We start from the raw sequence: 21,838 nt of genomic DNA on the forward strand, positions 1-21,838 counted from the left end.
GTGTTTGTAAATATAATGGTAAGTGATGTCTTGAATTGTTGTTGTAAATTTTGTATAATGTTATTTAGTGTTAAGCACAATGTTAATTGCTGATATTTAAGATGAATTGTTGTGTAGTTGAGGAGGTTTTCTTTGTATGTGTTGAAATGAAAGTATTGTTTGACAGTGCATCTCTAATTGTTGTTTGTGCTTGTTGCAGGTGTGGTGAGGCCAGAAGTTGTGCATGTAAGAGTGTGTGCACTCTGGCTAGCTTTGCAAAAATGAATAAAGTATGTATCCCCTCCAAGAGTGAGTGTGTGGCCCCTATGTGTAATTTTCCAAAAAGTAAAATTTAGAAATTTCTCTAGCAGGGCTGTTTCTACGGTGCTCGTCTGCCTGCCCCCCTCTCTCTACCCCCAAAGTCCCCCCGGGGGGCCCTGGTTAGTGGGGCCCCCCCTCCTCCCTATCTCGGCCTGTCTGCCTCCTGCCCTCCTCCTTGCTTCGCCTGACTCCCCCACGTCGGCCTTGTATCGGGGTTGGGACCCGACCTGGCTGTTGTCGGCCTTCCACCGGGCGGGTACCCGATGTGGCTGTGTGACTGGTACTGGACTTGAACCAGCGGTATCACATACAGCGTCAGTGGCTTATGGCACTGCGCTAACCAGTCACAGAGGGAAATCCGGGTTTCTTCTATATAACGTCACACTTAGAGGGAAAAAGCACTTAGAAAAAAAAAATTGTACTTAGATACATTTGGCAAAGGGAGACTTGATGTAGGCAATATTGACCGGCACTGGACTCGAACCAGCAGTTTCCACATGCAGTGTCAGCAGCTTATGGCACTGAGCTAACCAGTTAGTTTCAAATTTTTGGGTTTCACGTATACAGCCCTACTCTTAGAGAAAAGCACTTAGAAGGAAAAAAAATCTTAGGCAAGATGCAGAGCATGCTGTGTCAGGTAGAAAGTAAATAGGCAAAAGGACTTAGGTTTTGATTCAGAAAACACTTAGAAAAGAAAATCACCAAATGTCGATGAGAAACTGAGCTTTCCGGTCAGGTGCAGAAATCCAGTTTGCATGTGTCTAACTTTACACTTAGAGAAAAATACTTAGGAAAAAAAATGGATGGAGCACTTTGGTTTTGAGCCACACATTTGCCCTGATTTTGCACATGGATACTTTATTTTACTTTAGCATAAAAAAACATTTTGCTAACTTTACACAAAACACTTAAGGGGGGGGATCACCAAATGTCATTTCTCCACACACGTGTGCACGTATAAAAACATACCTGCAACCGTATTTTGCCGGTCTGGGAATGGAACCTTCTCCACAATGTGGATACTGACTTGTATAACCAGAAATCTCTGAATTCATGGAAAGGAAAAGATCAACTTGACAGAACCAGTCCTGAAGAGTTGTGTGTCAATAAATTGTCCGACTGGTGATTGATGCTTATGTGTGTTCTGGGTTTATTTGACCAAATCGGACATTTTACAAATGATGGCACTTCTATCTATCTGGACCTTCAGGCCGTAAAGCAGAAGAAACTTATTTACATTTCGGTCCAAAAAAAAAATTGGGGTGTGTTTCCCCTTCACACCCAGGTAGGGTCAAGTTGTCTTCCCGCTCCTGCAGATACAATTTCATACAACAGAACAGCGACCCAGTCAGAGATCAGCATCTGCAGGTCTTGGTCTCCCGCTGTATGTATCCCATGTGGCGGTCGAGGTCTTCCTTCGGACGTGAGCGCCGACCACTGAGTTTCTCTCCCGGCAGCTTCCTTGCGAATCCAAGAAGGTTCACGACGAAGGCGCCGCACTTGCAAGCCGTCTCCTTGCCCAGCACTTACCTGTAGGTTCTGAACACCTTTTCCTTTTAGTGTCATTCAACACAGAAAGGATGAACTATACAGACTCATTGCATTCTTTGGCATCACATGTACACATTTTGAATTTAGTTTCCTTGAACTAGCACTCGACGCTTCCACCGCTAACTTCCGGTTCAGCCCTCGGCTGGTGGTTTCAGTTGAGCGTGTTCTGAGGAGCAACTCCATTCTGCCGACGACTCCGAATTTAGCTAAAATGGCTTTTTCTTACAAGAAAAAAAAAGTGGAGCTTCAGCTGAAATCCAGAGAAACAATTCAGCTTTGCCAGAATAGTTTGCAGACAATGTGTCACGACATGGCCAGGCTGAGAGCCTCACCGGGATATTGATAGTTGCAGTGAAGAAACAGTCAAACATCTGTGGAGGTCACTCACCAGACTCCTCCATAGAGGACGTATCCGACGGCAACCAGAGCAACAGCCATCATGGCTTCCATTTCATCCATATTTTCCTCTGGAAAAGTCACTTCCTACTTTGGCTTCGCTGCATGTTTTGCAGAGCAGACGTTCAAGAACCGCATTGCTTTTACTTTGAGGGGACGCCATGATAAGGCATTAGCATCAAATTAACTCCGCCACACTTTTACTGTTTTATAGCGTGTACGGGCAGAGCAAGTACTGTCAATGCCGTGATTCGATGCGTAGCGTAATTGCATCGTATGATTGGCTGGACGCCGGGCAGAGTTTCACAGAAAAATGATACAGGAAAAATGATACATAACTTATTCATTTGCGGTGCACTGAGTGTGCAGCTTAAAAACATGCGACACATCGTGGTCATCTCTGACCAGTGAATGATTGAATTATTCTTAATAGGTCAAATTAATCATAAACAGTCCAAAATGCAGACAGAAATACTGCAAGTCAATCTCAAAGTGAAGGATTTCCAAGTGCAAGATTTCGAAGAAATACTGAAGATTATCTTTGCACTAAAGAGTCACTGCATCAGACTCGGAGTCAAACGTAGAAAAATGTTTAACAGGAAAATGATAAACTAAAAAGGATTTAAAAAAATAAAGTGACACTGATATCAGGGTGTACAAGTACACTTTATTTTCACAGCAGGAAAACTACAAGCATGTAAAATTGCAACAGGTAAAGACACCTCAAACATTTTGCTAACTTTACACAAAAGTAAACATATCACACACACTACCTTGCTTGTGTTGGACAGGCTTCTTCTGGGGCTCAGGATCCTTGTCAGGAGGCCTACAAGACAAAACATTTATGGACGGCGTCTGAAAGAACCTTAGAATTAAATACATTGATTTAACCACGGCCGTAGCCTGACATGTAACTCCTGCAGCTCTGAGGCAGAGCCACTAACACTGAGCATCACATCTGCAGTTTCTACTTTCACCTCCAGAACATTTCCTTAAGTCCTCCTTCAGGGAACTCCAGTTCTCTTCCCATGAAGAGAAAAGAACCAGTCACAAACAGTCTCCATGAGCCTAAACAGATGAGCACAGGTGCAAAGATCAGAGGTCAGAAACATATTGAAGCACATTTTCATTTAATACAAAAAGTGTAAGTGCCAACTTACCCAATGAGGAAGCAAACACAGCAACCACACACTCTGGTCTCTTCTTACCTTCGGACACAAAAATAAACCTCAAATATCTTTGAATCTTCTCCCTCGCTTTGCTTCAATCAGCCCAATTCCAAATAAAAAATAAGGAACAAACACTCACCAGAGACCACAGGACACGAAAACACTCCAAACAAATGCATCAGATCTGAAAGACAAGACAAACATCTGCATTATTATTTTTTTTTTTTTTTTTTTTTTTTTTTAACACAAAACCCCAGCAATTTCCCAGTGAACCTCAACCTCTCAGCTGGCTCTCCACAGAGATCAGGCGTCGCCCGGAAATGACGCCAGTATAAAAAGCCCAGCGTCCTGGCAGGGACCAATAGGAGGCCGCATTTACTAAACGCTTTCACCTGCTGCACATCACCTGCAACATGGAGTAAGATCTGATCCACTGTATTCATCTCCAGAGGAGAAATTCCTTTTTTCACACCAGTGTAAAAGTTATAAAGGAATAAAGGAATAAAGTTGATCCGATCTTATGTGTTGTAGGAAATTCGCAGCAGGTGAAAGCGTTTAGTAAATGCTAATTGGTCGCGGCCTCCTATTGGTCCGTGCCAGGATGGCAGCCTTTTTATACCGGCTGCGACGTCATTCCCAGGAGATGCCGAGGCTCTGAGGAGAACCTGCTGAGTGCTGGATGGTTGTGTTTGGCTGTGGAATCGCAAGAGGTGTCTTGCACGCATTGAGTTGCTGCGCTTCATCTTAGTGTTGGAAGGTAAGAAGGAACCAGAGGTTGTGCTTTAATTTAACTTTTATTTACTGCTTGGTTTTTGCTGCCTTTTTTTCTCCCTGTTTTTGGATCTTTGGCGGAACAAAGACTGTTTTGCTTTTTTCTTATTTCTGTCCAAGTAGGTGTTGCTGATTCGTCTCCTCTGATGGGCGATCGTGACCCCGTGCCTTCACAAGCGACTCCTCAGGCTCGTCTGTACGGAACGCAATGCTTGGCTTTTGTTTGGATCACCACCTCTGGATGTCAGTCGGTATGTTTGCATGATTCTCCTTTCAATGTATGTGAGGTGGAGAAACAGTTCATTTTGGGAGGGTAGAGTGACCCGAGTGGCCCTGAGACATTTGGACATTGCTATTGCAAACTGTCCTGAGTGACAAGATGCAGTCTTAGTATTCTGCATGAACTGCAACAGGGCTCAGAATCAGGCTGTGGGAAAACAGGCAATACTGCCTAGGAGTTGGTACCAGAGGTGTAGGTGTTTGTTAAAGTGACAAGATAACATTTGAGAGTTGGTGCACCTAGAACTTGCCAACATGAGAGACGATGTTGCTAGAAGAACTTTGAAAACCAAAATGGTGTTTGGCTGTTTGACTTTTTATTGGTCATTACTGTGGAACGGCTGTATTATCTTGATGCAACTTCCTTTGCAGAGCGCTTGTGTCTGCCTGTTAAAGTGGTGTCCGTTAATCTATGGAAGTGCTTTAGCGTTGTACCTCTTTGCAGTGTGTTGGTTTCACTGTCTGTTCATCTGTGGCTCTGTTTCCCTCTGTATGTTGCAGGTAGTTCTGAGCAGCTGAGAGCATTTAGTAAATGGTAACCAGTTGCCGTCCCCTATTGGTCCTGGGCGACGCCAGATACCCTCTGGGAGCTGCACCGTCTCTGAACTGGGAATTGCTTTTGGAGGAGGCAGCGGTTGTCAAGCCACAAACTGCTTAGGAGCCGAGGACTTTCCACTTTGTACCATTTTTTGCAATTTTGAATAAATACCCTTTCCTGTAACTTGTGTCTGGATACTTTGGTTCCTCTTGTTTGGTCTCCCTGGCCTAGACGGACCTGATAAATGCCATTAATGAATGCACAAGTTGCATCAGACATAACTTGTGCCATGAAAGGAAAGTCTGCTGTGATGCAGAGAAGGAAGGTGGATGAGCAGGTGCAAAGCTAAAGACTTGGCAGAGTCAGTTGTACTGACAGGAAGTGACTTGGTGATGCCTTGAGGAATGTTTTGGAGGTGAAAGTCAGGATTAATTCTGTAATGGGAGATGTGGTGGGTAGGTTTGGTGTCCAGCATAGGCTTTAGTGAATACATTTTATAAGGTGACTTAAGAGCGGAGGTAGACATCTTGTCTAAGAGTTCATCTGAGGTTCAGTGAGTAACTATTTTGCAGATTGAAATGTTCTTGCTGACATGCATGTGGTTTCTTGGAATGTCGTCTACTAGCTGGTCTTTATGTGAATCTAGTCACTATATAGCTGTTGGACACAGGATGTAAAATCTGTCTCAAAGCAGGTTCTGTTCCTGCATAGATCTATATATATATATATACTTCAAATCAGCTTGGCAGCAAGGATCCCAGTCCATTTGCTTCATATTGCAAATGCTTATGTAGATTTATGTTTACCAGATCAGGCATCAGTGGGCTGATTTTCTGAAACAGAAGGGCACTGGTTCAAGTCCATGTATATAGTATATATCTTTGTAGTCTCTGTAAATAGAGAAGTAATTCTGTCTTATCTGTAAAACAGCTTGCTGGATTGCACGTATTCCTCGGGGTGCTCCTGTTTGAAGGGCAAACTAAAAATTGGCCTAATATACCAAAAGTAGACTCAATGTGGACATTCACAAATATTAAATAGTCAAATATGCAAATTGTCACTTAAGATGTCTGGCCACTGAGGTGACTGTTGGGTTTCAATGCAGACTGTGAATTAGCATCCAGAAAGAAGGTTGAAGGTAAAAGAAGGCTTGATGGAACGTCATTGTATTGTTTGTTTTGCAAAGTGTGATGAGAATCTGTGTTTTTCAGATTGTCCTGAGAGTCGAGAAATGTACATCCCAAGTGTTTGTAAATATAATGGTAAGTGATGTCTTGAATTCTTGTTGTTAATTTTGTATAATGTTTGTAAGCACAATGTTAATTGATTACTGATATTTAAGATGAATTGTTGTGTCGTTGTATGTGTTGAAATGAAAGTATTGTTTGACAGTGCATCTCTAATTGTTGTTTGTGCTTGTTGCAGGTGTGGTGAGGCCAGAAGTTGTGTTTGTAAGAGTGTGCGCACTCTGGCTAGCTTTGCAAAAATGAATAAAGTATGTATCCCCTCCAAATGTGTGTGTGGGGCCCCTATGTGTAATTTTCCAAAAAGTAAAATTTAGAAATTTCTCTAGCAGGGCTGTTTCTACGGTGCTCGTCTGCCTGCCCCCCTCTCTCTACCCCCAAAGTCCCCCCGGGGGGCCCTGGTTAGTGGGGCCCCCCCTCCTCCCTATCTCGGCCTGTCTGCCTCCTGCCCTCCTCCTTGCTTCGCCTGACTCCCCCACGTCGGCCTTGTATCAGGGTTGGGACCCGACCTGGCTGTTGTCGGCCTTCCACCGGGCGGGTACCCGATGTGGCTGTGTGACTGGTACTGGACTTGAACCAGCGGTATCACATACAGCGTCAGTGGCTTATGGCACTGCGCTAACCAGTCACAGAGGGAAATCCGGGTTTCTCCTATATAACGTCACACTTAGAGGAAAAAAAGCACTTAGGAAAAAAATTGTACTTAGATACATTTGGCAAAGCAGGAAATGGATGGGCCTTCATCAGAATTCAGGACTCAAATTGACTGTTGCTGGATTCGAACCAGCAGTATCCACATACAGCATCAGTGGCTTAAGGCACTGCGCCATCTAGTCAGGTACAAATTGTTCCAGGTTGCATGTATACAGCCTTACACTTAGAGAAAAACACTTAGAAAAAATATTGGGCGAGGCACTTAGGTTTTGAACCTCCCAGGTACTCTGATTTTGCACATGGATGCTTTATTTTGTCGGTCTGGAAATGGAACCTTCTTCCCAATGTGGATATTAACTTGTTTATCCAGATGTACACATACATCTCTCTATGAATTCATCGGAAGGAAAAGATCAACTCGACAGAACACCAGTCCACCCCTCATCATTAGAAAGTCTTGGTTGTAGAAGAGTCGAGTGTTTGCTTGTCAATAAATTGTCCAGACTGGTGATTGATGCTTATGTATGTTCTGGCTTTATTTGACAGAATCAGACAATTTACAAATGATGACATGCACATCCATATCTATCCAGATCTTGGACTTAAATCCTGGTCCTCCAGGCTGTGAAGCAGATTAGAAGTTTATTCACTTTACATTTTTGTAAAAAAAAAAAACAAATTCGGGGTGTGTTTCCCCTTCACACCTGGGTAGGGTCAAGTCAGACATCTTTGGAAATCTTCAATGAAAGTGTTCTTACTTGCAACTCGCTTCTTTCTGACAGTATATTGACATTCTGCCATCCAGAAGTGCCGCTGACGTCTCACAAATCTGCAGGCATGCCCTCAGATTGCTTTTCAATGTTTCCTAACTGATTTCTCAATTTTTGCAAATTCTAGTCCCTCAAAAATCCAGTTTTATCTTATTTCTGCAACAAGACCTTACCAAACAACCCCAAGAACCTCGATGGAAAGAGCAGTTCATTTGTCCAATTTTCACAATGAGTGAGTTTCAAACCGCCTTCCGAAGCAGCATGCATGCATGCAGCCAGATAGAGTGGCGTCGATGTCTTCGAAGGCGGGTCGTCTGGGAGCGGCCCGGCAGCGCAGCAAGGATGCCGGTGTTGAGCTACATTAAGTGCAGGTCAATGAAGAGAAACCAAGGAGTCCAAAGCCGTTTGAGTATCTGAAGAGGGTGTGGACAACCACTTGGGTTGATTCAAACCAAAACCGAACAGCCCAGTTGACCTCTGACCAGAAGCAAGGGGACGACAATGTCAGCGGGTAGGAAGGCCAATGAGGTTCCTTTTAATGGAAACATCTCTGGATGGATTACAAATGCAGCCGTTTATTTTTAAAAATAGCATCTTGTTTCAAGTTGGATGAAGTGATGCAGAATCATCCCAGAGACGAGATGGTGGTACTTGGTGCAAGCAAGAGGTGATGAAGTGATGGGCACCTCATAAGAGCAGAGAGAGGAGCACACAAGTAGACCGCATCTTATATCAACGATAAAATCTGGAGATCAGTGGCTGCAAAGTAGAAAAGCCTGACACGTAGGATGAATCTGGTGACCGGCAACATTAGGTGCACAAAGGCACCTAAAGGAGACTTGATGGTGAAATGAGGAAGATTCACGGAAAGAGGTTAGCGAAGAATTAGTGAGAAATGGAGAGCAGGCAGTATTACCAACACTTTCATTTTTACCACAACTTTTTAACCAGATAGTTTGTGATTTAATGCATATTCAGCATGCTGCATTTTTGGAGAGGCCATGCATTGTCTCGAATGTCTTTTCAATTTTAAAGCGCTTAAGGTTGTCTTTTGAGAGTTTTGCCATTTTGAAGAAAACGTTTGTAAGAAATACAAGAGTTCACCAGCTGTTTTGAACAAGAAAGAAAACCTTGAATCGTCCAGCACTCGTTTGCAGGAGAAGACGTGCTGCTGCAAAGATGGAAGAATGATGAGGGTTTCCACTTCTCAGTCACATGCTGGCCATCCAGTTGTCCAGTCAGAACACATTCTGTCAACTCAAAACAAGAACAAAGAAATTAAGGTTACCAGTGTTTGGATCTGTTGCAATCACACACAGACACAAAAGAAGTGTGTCCGCTAACCATAACAGTCCTGCATTTTGTGAACACATTTAACTTTGTTTTAAAATATCGTTCAACACGGAAAGGGAAAGTATAATGAACTCTACAAGGGGTCAAATCAGATCCACGCATTTTAAAATTAAGATTGCCTAACTCGAATACGCGAAGCTTCCGTCGCTAACTTCCGGTTTAGCCCTTAGCTGCTTCATCCGAAATACATAAAGTAATTCTACGTCTTTTAAACTGTAGAAATGTCACAGATTTAAGTCAATCAAGTCGAAATCATTCAACGAGTCATTTTTCGGCTTTTGAAATCAATAAAACGATCACCTGTGTTGATGTCGTGTCTCTCAACACATTTCCAGGCACTTTGGGCAAACTCCGTCAAGCTAGCGCCGCCATATTTGCCATCTTTAACCCCGAGGAATCTCACAACAAGTGGTTGGCGCCATAGCGCCCCCTTGTGGCCTGGCGGCGTAATTGCGGCTAATTGGCATTTTGTGTTCCTTTTATCGTCGGGGTTTTAATAACTATTACATTTATTACATTTGGAGCTGATATTTTGTGATTTGATGCATATCCAACATGATGTATTTTTGGAGATTTCACGCATTGTCTCGAATGTCTTTTTGATTCTAAAGCGCAAAAAGGTTGTCTTTTCAGAGTTTATATGTGGCTTGGTCATGAATGTACAGCTCCAAAGACAATTGCTTTACCTCCTGCGCCACGCCGCCCCCAATATCCTGTTTTTAAGAAATAAAATCATTTTACATAAACTTTTAATGCTTGTCGTCTTCAGCAATCCAATGTTAAACTCCACTCTAGATGTTCAACTCCTGAGTCCGAATATCCAGCTGGACTGAAGACGCCATCTCCTTTCATCGGCCTCTTACATAATTCATCTGGAAACCTGAGGAGACACAAAGAATAAAAATACATGAAACAGGAGAAATAAAAGAAAACCCAAAAAACTCTGGAAGGCGGCTTTCAGGAGGAACTCACTGTGTGCAGCGCTGGGTTTGTCCCTCAGGAAGACGATTCGGAATTGAGTTTCTCCAAAACGTCTGCGCTGCTGGAAGGTCAGACAGACACAACTATCCCGGGTCCGGAACCAAACTACGACGAATTATCAACACGAAGCACTTCTTCGGTGGTTGGTCCAGGTGAGTCAAACATGTCATTTAAACCCTTTGCCATCCACCCTTCGCCATCTTAACAGTGATTAGCTTATTTATGAAATCACTAGCGTCCACCGGGTCGAAGAACAAGAACAAGAAGAAGAGGAGGAGTGCGTGTTCGGAAGCAGAGAGAGAGGAGGAAAGGAAAGAGTCTGGGACTGAGAGTAGGGACTTTGAATGTTGGGACTATGACAGGAAAAGGTAGAGAGTTGGTGGACATGATGCAGAGAAGGAAGGTGGATATACTGTGTGTCCAGAAGACCAGGTGGAAAGGTAGTAAGGCTAGAAGCTTAGGAGCAGGCTTTAAGTTGTACTATTATGGTACTGACAAGAAGAGAAATGGAGTAGGAGTTATCTTGAAGGAGGAGTTTGTTAGGAACGTCCTAGAGGTGAAAAGAATGTCAGATAGACTTATGAGTCTGAAATGGACCATGGACCATGATGTTTGCAGATGACATTGTGATCTGTAGTGAGAGCAGACAACAGGTAGAGGAAAATCTAGAGAGGTGGAGGTATGCTCTGGAAAGGAGAGGAATGAAAGTTAGTCGCAGCAAGACAGAATATATGTGTGTGAACGAGAGGAACTCGGGTGGAGCGGTGAGGCTACAGGGAGTGGAGATCAAGAAGCTGGAGGATTTCAGGTACTTAGGGTCAACAGTCCAGAGCAACGGAGAGTGCGGAAAAGAGGTGAAGAGACGGGTCCAAGCAGGCTGGAATGGGTGGAGAAAAGTGTCAGGGGTACTATGTGATAGAAGACTATCGGCCAGAATAAAAGGAAAGGTGTACAAGACAGTGGTGAGACCAGCGATGATGTTTGGACTAGAAACTGTTCCAATGACCAAAAGACAGTAGGCAGAACCAGAGGTTGCAGAGATGAAGATGTTGAGGTTCTCTTTGGGAGTGACCAGGATGGAGAGGATCAGGAATGAGTCTATCAGAGGGACGGCACACGTTCGATGTTTTGGAGAAGGTCAGAGAAGCCAGACTGAGATGGTTCGGTCATGTACAGAGAAGAGATAGTGAATATATTGGTAGACGGATGCTGGAATTGGAGCTGCCAGGCAGGAGGTCTGGAGGAAGACCAAAGAGAAGATTAATGGATGTAGTGAGAGAGGATATGAAGGTAGTTGGTGTGAGAGAGGAGGATACAGAGAATAGGGTTAGATGGAGAAAGTTGACTCGCTGTGGCGACCCCTAACGGGAAAAGCCGAAAGAAGAAGAAGAAGACTAGCGTCCACCGGGTGGCGCTTTTGTAGCGTGCAGTGATTGGGGGGGCGCCATCATTGCAATTCACAACAGGTGTGTGAGCTGCGTGCTCCAGCCCTCTGATTGGTCAGACGGCCTCCGTCCGAGCTCGCTCATTGGCTGACAAACCCTCCATTCCGACCCCGTGCACGCTGTTTCCTCGTCGGAGGTTTACTTCCGGTCCCCAGCCCCGGGTGGACCATGACGTCACATAAGGTAAACGTCCTGCATTAGAAAGGGCAAACTATTTCAAGTTCAGTGCAAGTGTTTCCTCCTTACTAGTACTTTCATTATTCATAATATGTATCAATGTACATCATATTACTTCTTGTTTTTTCTGTCTTATTTCATTGTTTTCTGCTGTGGGGGTTTCACTGATTTGTATGCCAGAAAGAACAAAAAGGGCCCATTAAAGAAATTTGTAATCAATATTTATGAACTGAAATCACTTTATGTGTTTGCTTTATTTTTTATTAGTTAGACGGATGCAGCTGAAAAGGAATGATGTTAATTGGAGAGCAATTTATAAATGAAGAAACACACAAATAGTCTTTATATCAGAGCTGCAACTGAGGGAAAAAAAACAAGTATCAAAGTAATGGATGATACACAAAAGGAATGAAAAGGATCCAAAACAACGTCACGGCAAGAGTGGGTGGAAACAACAGGCCGGAGAAAACAGCACCTGTTGTCAGGATCGAGATCGGACGTCATGACATTGACGGGACGGCCTGGACCTGCATTGGTCCAAGTATCCACACCCAGACGGGGACCGTCTTCATTTGTTGACGTAAACACGACATACTCAGATGCATCTGTCAGTTTTCCAGAGATACAGAGTGACCTGTGTGATCGATTTGTGCACTTTTTTGATGGGTCTCTTCAGCTTAAAACAGTAGGGGAATTTCCTGAACTCCCCCCAAAGCCTACAAGCCAACACATTTGGAGAAACACTGCTTTCAGTGGAAAGGAAAAATGTGAACTGTAATTGGCAGCTCCAACCATACATACATATGTATACATATATATATGCATATATATATATATATAAATATATATATATACACACACACGTATGTATATATATGCATATATGTATGTGCGTATCTAGCACATCTAATACGTATCTAACACGTGTGTATACATATATATATATATATATATATATGTATGTGTGTGTGTTTATATATATATATACACTGCTCAAAAAAATAAAGGGAACACTTAAAAAACATATCCTAGATCTAAATGAATGAAATATTCTTATGAAATACTTTGCTCTTTACACAGTTGAATGTGCTGACAACAAAATCACACAAAAATGATCAATGGAAATCAATTGTATCAACCCATGGAGGTCTGGATTAGGAATCACACTCCAAATTAAAGTGTAAAAACAAACTCCAGGCTGATCCAACTTTGATGTAATGTCCTTAAAACAAGTCAAAATGAATCTGTGTTGCTTCCTGAGTGGACACTGATTTCACAGAAGTGTGATTGACTTGGAGTTACATTGTGTTGTTCAAGTGTTCCCTTTATTTTTTTTGAGCAGTATATATATACACGTGTGTGTGTGTGTGTATATATATATATATTTGCATATACATACATATAGATGATGCATTCCTGTATTGGAGTAACTGTGGCACTGGCATCCACGAGATGGCAGGAATTCAAGGGGGCTTTGGCGTCCTTGTAAAAAAGATCCCAATGATGTGGAGCAAAAATAATTGGGTGAAAGTTCACTGATCTCATCGCAGCCAAAAACAGCTTCCGGGCAGGCCCGGCGGGCTCGCATGACACCACATGTACTCGGCGTACAAAGAGCCACAAACAAAAACATCACGCTTCCACTCTGAATTGCTCGCTTATTCAAATTAAATACACCATCGGGGGTTTCTTCCACTGAGGTAACTGGGACATTAGCACGTCACTGCAAAAGAACAGCTGGGAAACATCTCCAAAAGTAAAAAAAAGGAAAAGGGTGTTGTTGTATTCGGACATGGATTTAGTGCACTCAGACTCTGAACACCAAATGTGGAAGGACCGCCGTCTATAAATAGCCTGACAATGCAATTTCAGTAAAAGTATAAGTAGCAGAATTTGCTTTAATGGTTAAAATCTGTCATGATCAAGACAATATAATAACAAAGTGTGTGTGTATCCATATGTATATTTTGGCATTCTGAATTCTTTATTAACAGCAGGTTTGTTTTCATTTGTTTGTTTCTTCTTATATATTCATGTGTATATAGAAGGAGCTCTATCTACGTGCACAACACGAGCGCAGTGCATCAGCAGACCAGCTGGTTCCCAGTCTGCCGATGATTCTTCAAGCCAAAGCTACCGGCGGGTTCAGTTGCCATTGAGCTTTTACTGTGCTACTCCGTACTTCCGCCGGCTGGTGTCAGACGGACCCTGATGCAGTGATTAGAAACTCCCTGGTACAAGTCCTTCCTGTGTGGAAGGACCTTCTGTGTCTGCGTGCTCTGCGTGGGTTCGACCCCGCTCGAAAACATGTCGTCTCACCACCTGCAAGGTGTAAGACTACTTTTCCATTCCTGGTTATGTATCTGTTTCTTGATGAAAAGCTCCATTTCATATTCTATTATCTTCTCCTATAAATGTATTTCTCAGTTTGTATATAGACCGGGCACACGTAGAAATTTGTCTCTGTACACGTACACCTGATTTCTGCTAACTAGATAGCTTATGAGGTTAAGCAGCTCAGGTTGAACTGGTGGCGTGCTGGTTAAATACAGCTTAATTGTTTTCTTTCTCTCTATATTTAGAAAGATATGGAAAGCTAAATCTAAATTTTCTTCATCCAACTGTGTTGCTTGGTGATTTAAACGGTTGAGTTTGCCACAAGATAGTGCTGGTTTGCGTCCAACTCAGCAAGCTGCTTTATTAAATGTAGGGCCATGTACAATAAACCCAAATGGTTTCCTGACTGACTGGTTGGCTAAGCAGTTTAATTCACTGGGGTTGTGACCAAAAGGGCGTATACTTGTGCATATATACAAGTCTACAGAGAAAGAAAAATGCTGAGGTGGAGTAGCTTAACACACTGAATACACTTAACACACTGAAGTCAGTAGTTAAAGTCACACTGAATGACTGTCAGGTGACAGAAGGGATGGTTTACGTGCACCTATAAGATGTACCGTCGTGGGAAGTGAAGCAGGAACCTTCTTGCAGGACTTTGACTTACCAGGCTGTTGAGGTTTGCTCGGCTGACGTAATGTGCAGGGAGTCCGGATGATCCTAATCCGCGTCCATTATCTGGTGTCTCAGAAAAAGAAAAACCTAAAAAAATAAATTAAAAAAAAACACAAAAAATAATGGGAGGAAAAGTCCAAAAAAAAAAAAACAGGGTGAATAAAGTGATTAAATGGCTTGACTCGAATGCTGGGGCTAAAGCAGTGGGTAACAATATTCTGCAAGGGATTAATAAACCATACATATTAAAAAATATATGTATACAAACATTAAAAAATACAGTATGTACAAAATACGTCTGTAATAAAAAAAATAAAAACATAGCAATTTTATTCTTGAATATTTTTTTTTTCTGTCGAAGGAGAACATGAGACTCATCGGAGTCGTGCTGGACTCCGCTTCCATATATGGCTAGAATATTTACTCCATGTCTAAGATGCTGTGCACGTCTCCCGTGTGAACAACACATCAACCTCCTGGATGGATTATATGGACAAAGACTGAACACCCAATGGAAAACAAATTCTTTGTCTTAAAAACACTACGAAGTTTTTGTCAGGTGTCAGAGTCCGGTGTCCTCCTGCACTTTCTTTTTAAGAGGAATGAACGGAGACGACATGAGCAGTTGCATTTCCTAGTTTCTTCCTTGCCAAGCATCAAGCAAAACTTTCCTGTATACCACTGCTGTCAGCAAATATCAGTTCTTGCCTTTCCGTCACCCTCAATCTGACCAGATCGACACTTCTTCATATCAAAATGGCATAATGAATACACTTCACGTGGCAGGAGCGTTCAAACAAAATAGCTCTTTGATACTTATTGATTTTAAATAAAGCAGGTACGAGTAAGCATATTGTTTTTGTCAAATCCTCATTGGAAAATAGGGAGTCAAGCCACTGAATTAAGACCGTGCAAAACAGTTAGCAAAAATATTACTTTTAAAAATTTGTCTTGAAAGTAACTAGGTCAAAGAAAAAAATAGTTTTACTTTTCAATACATAATATTTATTAGAATTAAACTTAAAGGCAGATGTTGACTGTCAAGGACCAGAGCAAGTAAAAAATATAACAACACTGAATTAGATTACTAAAAAAACTAAAATCTATAAAAATCTTATTTGACCTGTTTATGAAAATTTAATCAGTAAAATTTACATTATTGTCACCTTTTTCCTTCTCTACTGACAGAATCAAATCAGGCATTCCTTTGACATCAAGTCTATTTATTTATTCATAAGTTAAATTATTTTGTAGCTTTGTATTCATAAAATTCAATGTACAAGTAGTTTTATTACAATTTCCGAGAAGACTGTGGTCCCGATAACAAAATAACATTTGTAACAAGGAGCATAACATAAAGCATTGAAAATCCCCAAGCCGACCAAGAACAGGATGTGTTTTGTCGCGCCTGTGGAAATTCGATTGAACCCAAATACATTTCAGAATCCTTTCCGACCGAGGCTATAAAGGGGATGTTGAGTCCCATAACACAGGCGTCTTTTTAAGATCGGACCTGAACACCAAGACCGACACCGACCTTGCGGACTTATCCTGTCAGATGACATTGTGACTCACCAGCGGATGTTCCCAGGCACTCTCAACAACATAAACATTTGGCAAAAGTCCAGGCTGAAATTGTTTTAAGGCAAAATAATTTCATTGCAAAACAAGAGACAAACACTTAGCTACGTGTAACGCCGCCGACCGATGTTAACCTCCCGCATCATAGCGGACGGGTTGTTTTGTTTACCATCACGTCGTCTCAAGACAAAAAACACAAGACTGTTTCAGATATCGGGAATAAATGTCCTCATAGGAGGACGCGATATTCATTGTCAACTGAATTTCAATCTCAGCCTGTCAAGTGAAATCTGTCAATCTGTGATCAAATTCAGATATTCAGACAAAACAGCATACCGTATATAAAAGTATCAGGTTGAAAGGAGCTCCAGTGTAACAATATCTTATTTCACCTGAATTGCTACTTTTATTCTCTCCCGAACATCAACATTGCCGCGAAAAACAAAACAGCATGACTGAAAGTCTTCATTTATCTGTAATCAGTAAAAAGATAATCAGGACATTTCCTGAATCTGAAAGTAGAGATAATCATCCCCCCCGATGACGATTTTAGTCTCATGAGCGCGACTGGATTCCCTGAAACTTTGGATCTGTCACAACTGTGTGTTTTGAAGCTTTGAACTCAATGATCTTAGTTCTGATTTACAACCGCTCACATGATCGGCAGGACTGAACGCCTCACAGCTTGGATGCCAAAATCTGAGTTTAAACAATGTGAACGACATTTCACACACATTTGACTTAAACCTGAATTGTTAACAATAAACAAACAAGCTGTATTTTGGCATTTAGAATGGGAAAACAAAGGGAGAAGCTAGGACTCTTCACATGAATTTGATACCACAGGAGCCCTTACATCGCCGGCAGCTAAATTATATGACATGTATTATGTATTATATCTAGGATATTTGGTGTAAAGTTCCTTGAGTTTGTCTGCTGAGGCCGTGGGAATTCGGTCAGGCGAAAGGTCAGCGGACACTGATCCCCGAATGCAGCGGTGGACCTTGAACGGGGACGGTCCTGGTTCAGCTCTTTTTCACCTTCACGCGTCATGACCGGTGGATTTGGCTGGCGAAATATTGCCCAAAAAAAATATCTCATTTTCTGAAAGTAGTCATGATCCATAATTTAAGAATTTTGTTTACATTCTGTTTCTTGCATTATCACTTCATGGGAGTGAGGGACTTCTTTCATTGGTATTTGTTTTACTTCATTAGATACATAAGTATATTTAAATGTGCATTATATTTGCATGTCCTTTAATTTGATTCAGGGATAAATTGAATGGAATGATATAAAAATTGAGCATATTTATCTTGACCCTTTTCCACTGAAAGACATCCAAATTTTGCTGATACAACAAAAAAAAAGCAGCCGGAGAGGACTGTGATGATTCATATTTTCCCCTCGATAAAATGTTTGACTTTTACCATTAAAAAAATGGTTAAAATGGTCTTTTTCAGCCTCTTAACTGCCTCACTGCGCTGAAATGTAATCAGCTGGACAACATGGAGCTAGCTTGGAGGGGAAAGGCAGCATTTTAGTTTTCCTTTCAATTAAGCTAGCATTTTCTGGTCCTGTACCATCTCGCTCCCAGTGACTCCTTCGATACCCACATTTTTCAGGAATTGCTTTTCGGAGAGGTGACACACTGACATGGATGAGTCACTCGCCAGGTTCGGGTTCGGACCGAGCAGCCTCTCCCTCCTTGTTTACTACAAATGTACTTCTCGCTTCTCTTCTCGCTCGACTTCCTGCCGCTACATCTGCCGAGCACGCGGTGCATTCTCCCAGCCATGCGGTGTTCACGCGTCGACGCCGGACGCTGATTGGCCAGGACCGACACAAACAACGCTCCTCGACCAATCGCAGGGGTGTGCACGCGCTGAGCCACGCTGTTCACTCCGGCACCTCATGGGTTGACGTCACAGCCTCTATAAAACTATCCGAGCACCGCCCTCCGTCAAGTAAACACCAACTTCCAGTCGTTGTTCGATCAACCGGGAGAACTAGCTAGCTAACGGCCGTCTCCCCTACTCTGTTTTCCGCAGAGCTCCGTTTTGTCACCCGCGTTCGGATATCCTAAACGCGCAGTCATGGTTGCCATGATGAAAAAGCTGAAAGTGTTCCGCATCTCTTTTACGGACCCCGCGAAAACCTTCTACTGCGGCGGGGACCGGGTGTCCGGCCGAGTCGAGGTGGAGGTGAGCGAGGCGACGCGCGTCGCCGCCGTCAAGCTCCTGGGTCTGGGCTGCGCCAAAGTGGAGTACGCCAAAGGGAAGCAGCGCTGCCGCCAGGAGGCCGAGTACCTCCGGCACGAAGAGGTCCTGCAGCTCGACGACCAGCCTATAGGTACGTACATATCTCATGTCTCTCAGAATATCCCATATGTACGGCTGGTTTCTCGGACGCGTTGTGTAAGAGCTCAGGTGTCGGAGTGTGTGCTGGTCCAGTGTATTCTTATTTCACTCCCGCCAGGGTTACCCGCAGTACAATCGGGTGTTCATCTCAAGTTCTAGCCAAAACTTGACAAAACAAAATCGCCCCTGTTTTCAGATTGAAGTCTAATCAAAGTTATTTCATGCGGTTCCTCCTCCAGATTCTGACGGCGCGGTGCTCCTGAGGCCAGGCAACAAATACGAGTACCATTTCGGATTCGTGCTCCCTCAGCAGGGGTAAGGCACTCTTTAAAAGTGTTTGCAATTTTCCTCATTAAGTGTGTTAATAAGAGAACAAATGATTTGACAATGTGTTCTCTGTGCCGCCACAGGCAGCTGGTGTCCTCCTACAAGGGTAAATTTGGCTACGTCCATTACTATGTCAAGGCCCAGGTGGTTAGACCCAACCAGCCCATCGTGGAGTGCAAGAAACCCTTTGAGGTGGAGGAACCCCTGGATGTCAACACCCCAGACCTGCTGGTGGGTTCACGGATATATAGGCAATGATAGAGACGTACTATTACTGGGAGATAAACACAGAGTAATACCAAATTGTGTTCTTGAAGCAGTTTGAGTCCTACTAATGCAAAATAGCCCCAAATCAAGTAATATGCCTGGTAACCTTTGGTCAAATAAGTTAATAATATATTATTACTATAGTGCTTTTAAAAGTAGGAGACAGGACATCTTCTTCTGTTATACAATGACTGGTTACAGTGTTATGCTGTGGTCCTTACTTTGGGTTTTGCTCCTCAGTCTCCCACAGGAGGCATGAAGGAGAAGAAGGTCACCTGCATGTTCATTCCCGATGGCCAAGTGTCTCTGAACGCCAAAATCGACCGCCGCGGCTTCTGCGAGGGTGAAGACATCTGCATCAATGCCAAATTCGAGAACACCTGCTCCCGGATCGTGGTACCCAAGGCGGCCATCATTGCCAAACACATCTACCAGGCCAACGGGCGGACAAAGGTCTTCCGTCAGAAGTTGTCCTCCGTGCGCGGGAACCATATCATCTCAGGCATGGGCGATGCCTGGCAGGGGAAGACCATCCGGGTGCCAAAGATTAAACCGTCCATCTTGGGCTGCAACATCATCCGTGTGGAGTATGCTTTAATGGTAAGTGTTAATTTATGATGTCAAGTAAAGGATACGGGCCGTCGACGTTGGCCAGATATAGTAACTCCCGTTGTTCCTTTTTTTAGATCTACGTCCACATCCCCGGCAGCGAGAAGCTGATCCTGGAGCTGCCCCTGGTCATCGGCACAGCTGGCCTGGGAAGCCGCAGCAACAGCGTGAGCAGCACGGAGGGTTCGGTCAGCAACGCCTCCCAGAGCTGGGTGTCGCTCCGGATGCCGTCCGAGCCCCCCAGCTACTGCGACATCTCCCGCAACTGCAGCCTGGACCAGCCCCTCACGCCACTCCTCGACGACTTCGACGGCGAGGACAGCCCGATCTTCATGACCGCTCCGGCATTCCAGTTCCCGCCGCCTCCAACGTACACGGAGGTGGGTGTTAGAGAAACACTGAACATTTCAGTGAGGTAGAAGCTAAAGTCAAATTGTGTCATATCTTCAACAGCATAGTTAATATATTTTTGTTTCCTTCAGTCTGAGGAGCAGTTCAATGGAAACCCCCAAATGCTGCCCGTCTGCTGAGCCCCTGCGGCATCACTCAACCTGCGGTCCATTTCCGCGGACCGTGAACCTGAAAGGACTAAAAGGTCCAAACTGCGTGGAGGGAGAATGGAGGCCAGGAGTCTAAACAAGAAACTTCGCCTGATCTGTCAGCCGTCTTCACCGCACTTCATCGCCTGCGCGAGTTTTCCTGGTGGCACCGCTCCGGGTCGCGGACCTGGAGGCAGAGCTGCATATCTTGCGGCGACGCATGCCTGAATAAGCTGTCCCTTCTTCAGACCTTCATCGGAGGGTCTTCCTGTCCACTTGCAGCCACTTTAAGACTGAACTATGGGGGGCCGACCGGCCGAACGCTCGACATTTTCTCCATGCTTTGTCACTCCGATGAGACTGGCCTCTCTCCAGGGGCCTCTGAGAAACCCCTTTCAATTTCAGTCTTGCCGAGGGTTTGTCAGGAATATTGATGCCTTGAGAGAATTAATGTAGAATATTGGAAGCAGACAGAACAATGCAATATCAACCTTTATACATTTATGTTTCAGTGTTGACTATGTGATGTTTGGTTTTTTTTTTTGTTTCTTCTTTTTGCACTTTTGATTATTCTTTCTACTACTGCCTAAGAGTGTGATGTATATTTTTTTTCTTGATGTGAAATTCTCTATAATGTAACACTCTGGACTCTTTGGAATTTCACATTGGTTGAAGACACGGGCTCTTCAGTGTCCTGACGTGGTCAGTGCCAAAAAAAGAACATTCAAGCTTCCATATGATGATGCACCTTTTCACGTGAGGATAATCAGTGTCTTCCCAGGCTGTCAGAGAATAATTTTTTTTTTTAAGAATGTTTGCAATGGATCCTCAACACTTCAAAGTATTTTTGTATGAAACCCTATGGGTTTTTTGTAATAAAGTAATTAAAAGTATCAGTCTCTTTTTTTTTTTTTTTCCTACTAAATCAGTTGTCAGCAATTCTGTCTTCACCCAGAACTGCTGACTAAGATATCAACAGGTTTTAACATTGACGTGAAACGGGACATGATGTGCCATTTAACACTCCAGCAATTTCCCTTGACATTTGAACCAAATTTGGTGGAGCAAGATGTTTATAAACGTTGATAAAGACTAGGGGAAAAAAAATAACTTAAATTACACCTTCAACCTCACTATTGCACCTAAATGGTAGTACAATTGTAATTAGTCAGAAACTCTTTGAGGGATTAAGGTTGTCTGACGCGAAAACAAAGAAACGAAGATGCCTCAAACAGTAATTACAGATGATTGACAGCCTGCAGAAGCAGCAGCAGCCCGGGAGCAAAACCCTGTGAAAAAAACCACACAGCGCGGAGGAACTTCACTCCATGCCCCAGTATGTTATAGAACTATTTTGTGACAATTACAGAAGCTAATTTCTGGAACACTAGCACAAAACAAACATATTGCACTATGAGAAGAACTCTCCTGGGGGTTGTAAATGCTCGTCCTTGTCTCCATTTTTCAATTTGTACAAGAATTGATCCTTTTTCCTGCTTCAAACAACGAGAATGT

The 21,838-nt window shown here is 43.2% G+C and overlaps 1 protein-coding gene across 1 annotated transcript; it reads left to right on the forward strand.

The window, feature by feature from the left end:
- The first annotated feature begins 18,181 nt into the window (after positions 1-18,181).
- txnipa (thioredoxin interacting protein a) lies at positions 18,182-21,216 on the forward strand. The gene is made up of 6 exons (XM_086171347.1): positions 18,182-18,573; positions 18,821-18,896; positions 18,992-19,139; positions 19,416-19,775; positions 19,862-20,164; positions 20,267-21,216. The coding sequence occupies exons 1-6, from the start codon at positions 18,318-18,320 to the stop codon at positions 20,312-20,314; spliced, it is 1,191 nt and encodes a 396-aa protein (XP_086027473.1). The 5' UTR covers positions 18,182-18,317; the 3' UTR covers positions 20,315-21,216.
- The last annotated feature ends 622 nt before the right edge of the window (positions 21,217-21,838 follow it).

This window comes from Fistularia commersonii, chromosome 24 (assembly GCF_037954325.1).
Source record: "Fistularia commersonii isolate RoL2024-O1a breed Wild chromosome 24, RoL_Fcom_v1.0, whole genome shotgun sequence".
Taxonomy (NCBI): domain Eukaryota; kingdom Metazoa; phylum Chordata; class Actinopteri; order Syngnathiformes; family Fistulariidae; genus Fistularia; species Fistularia commersonii.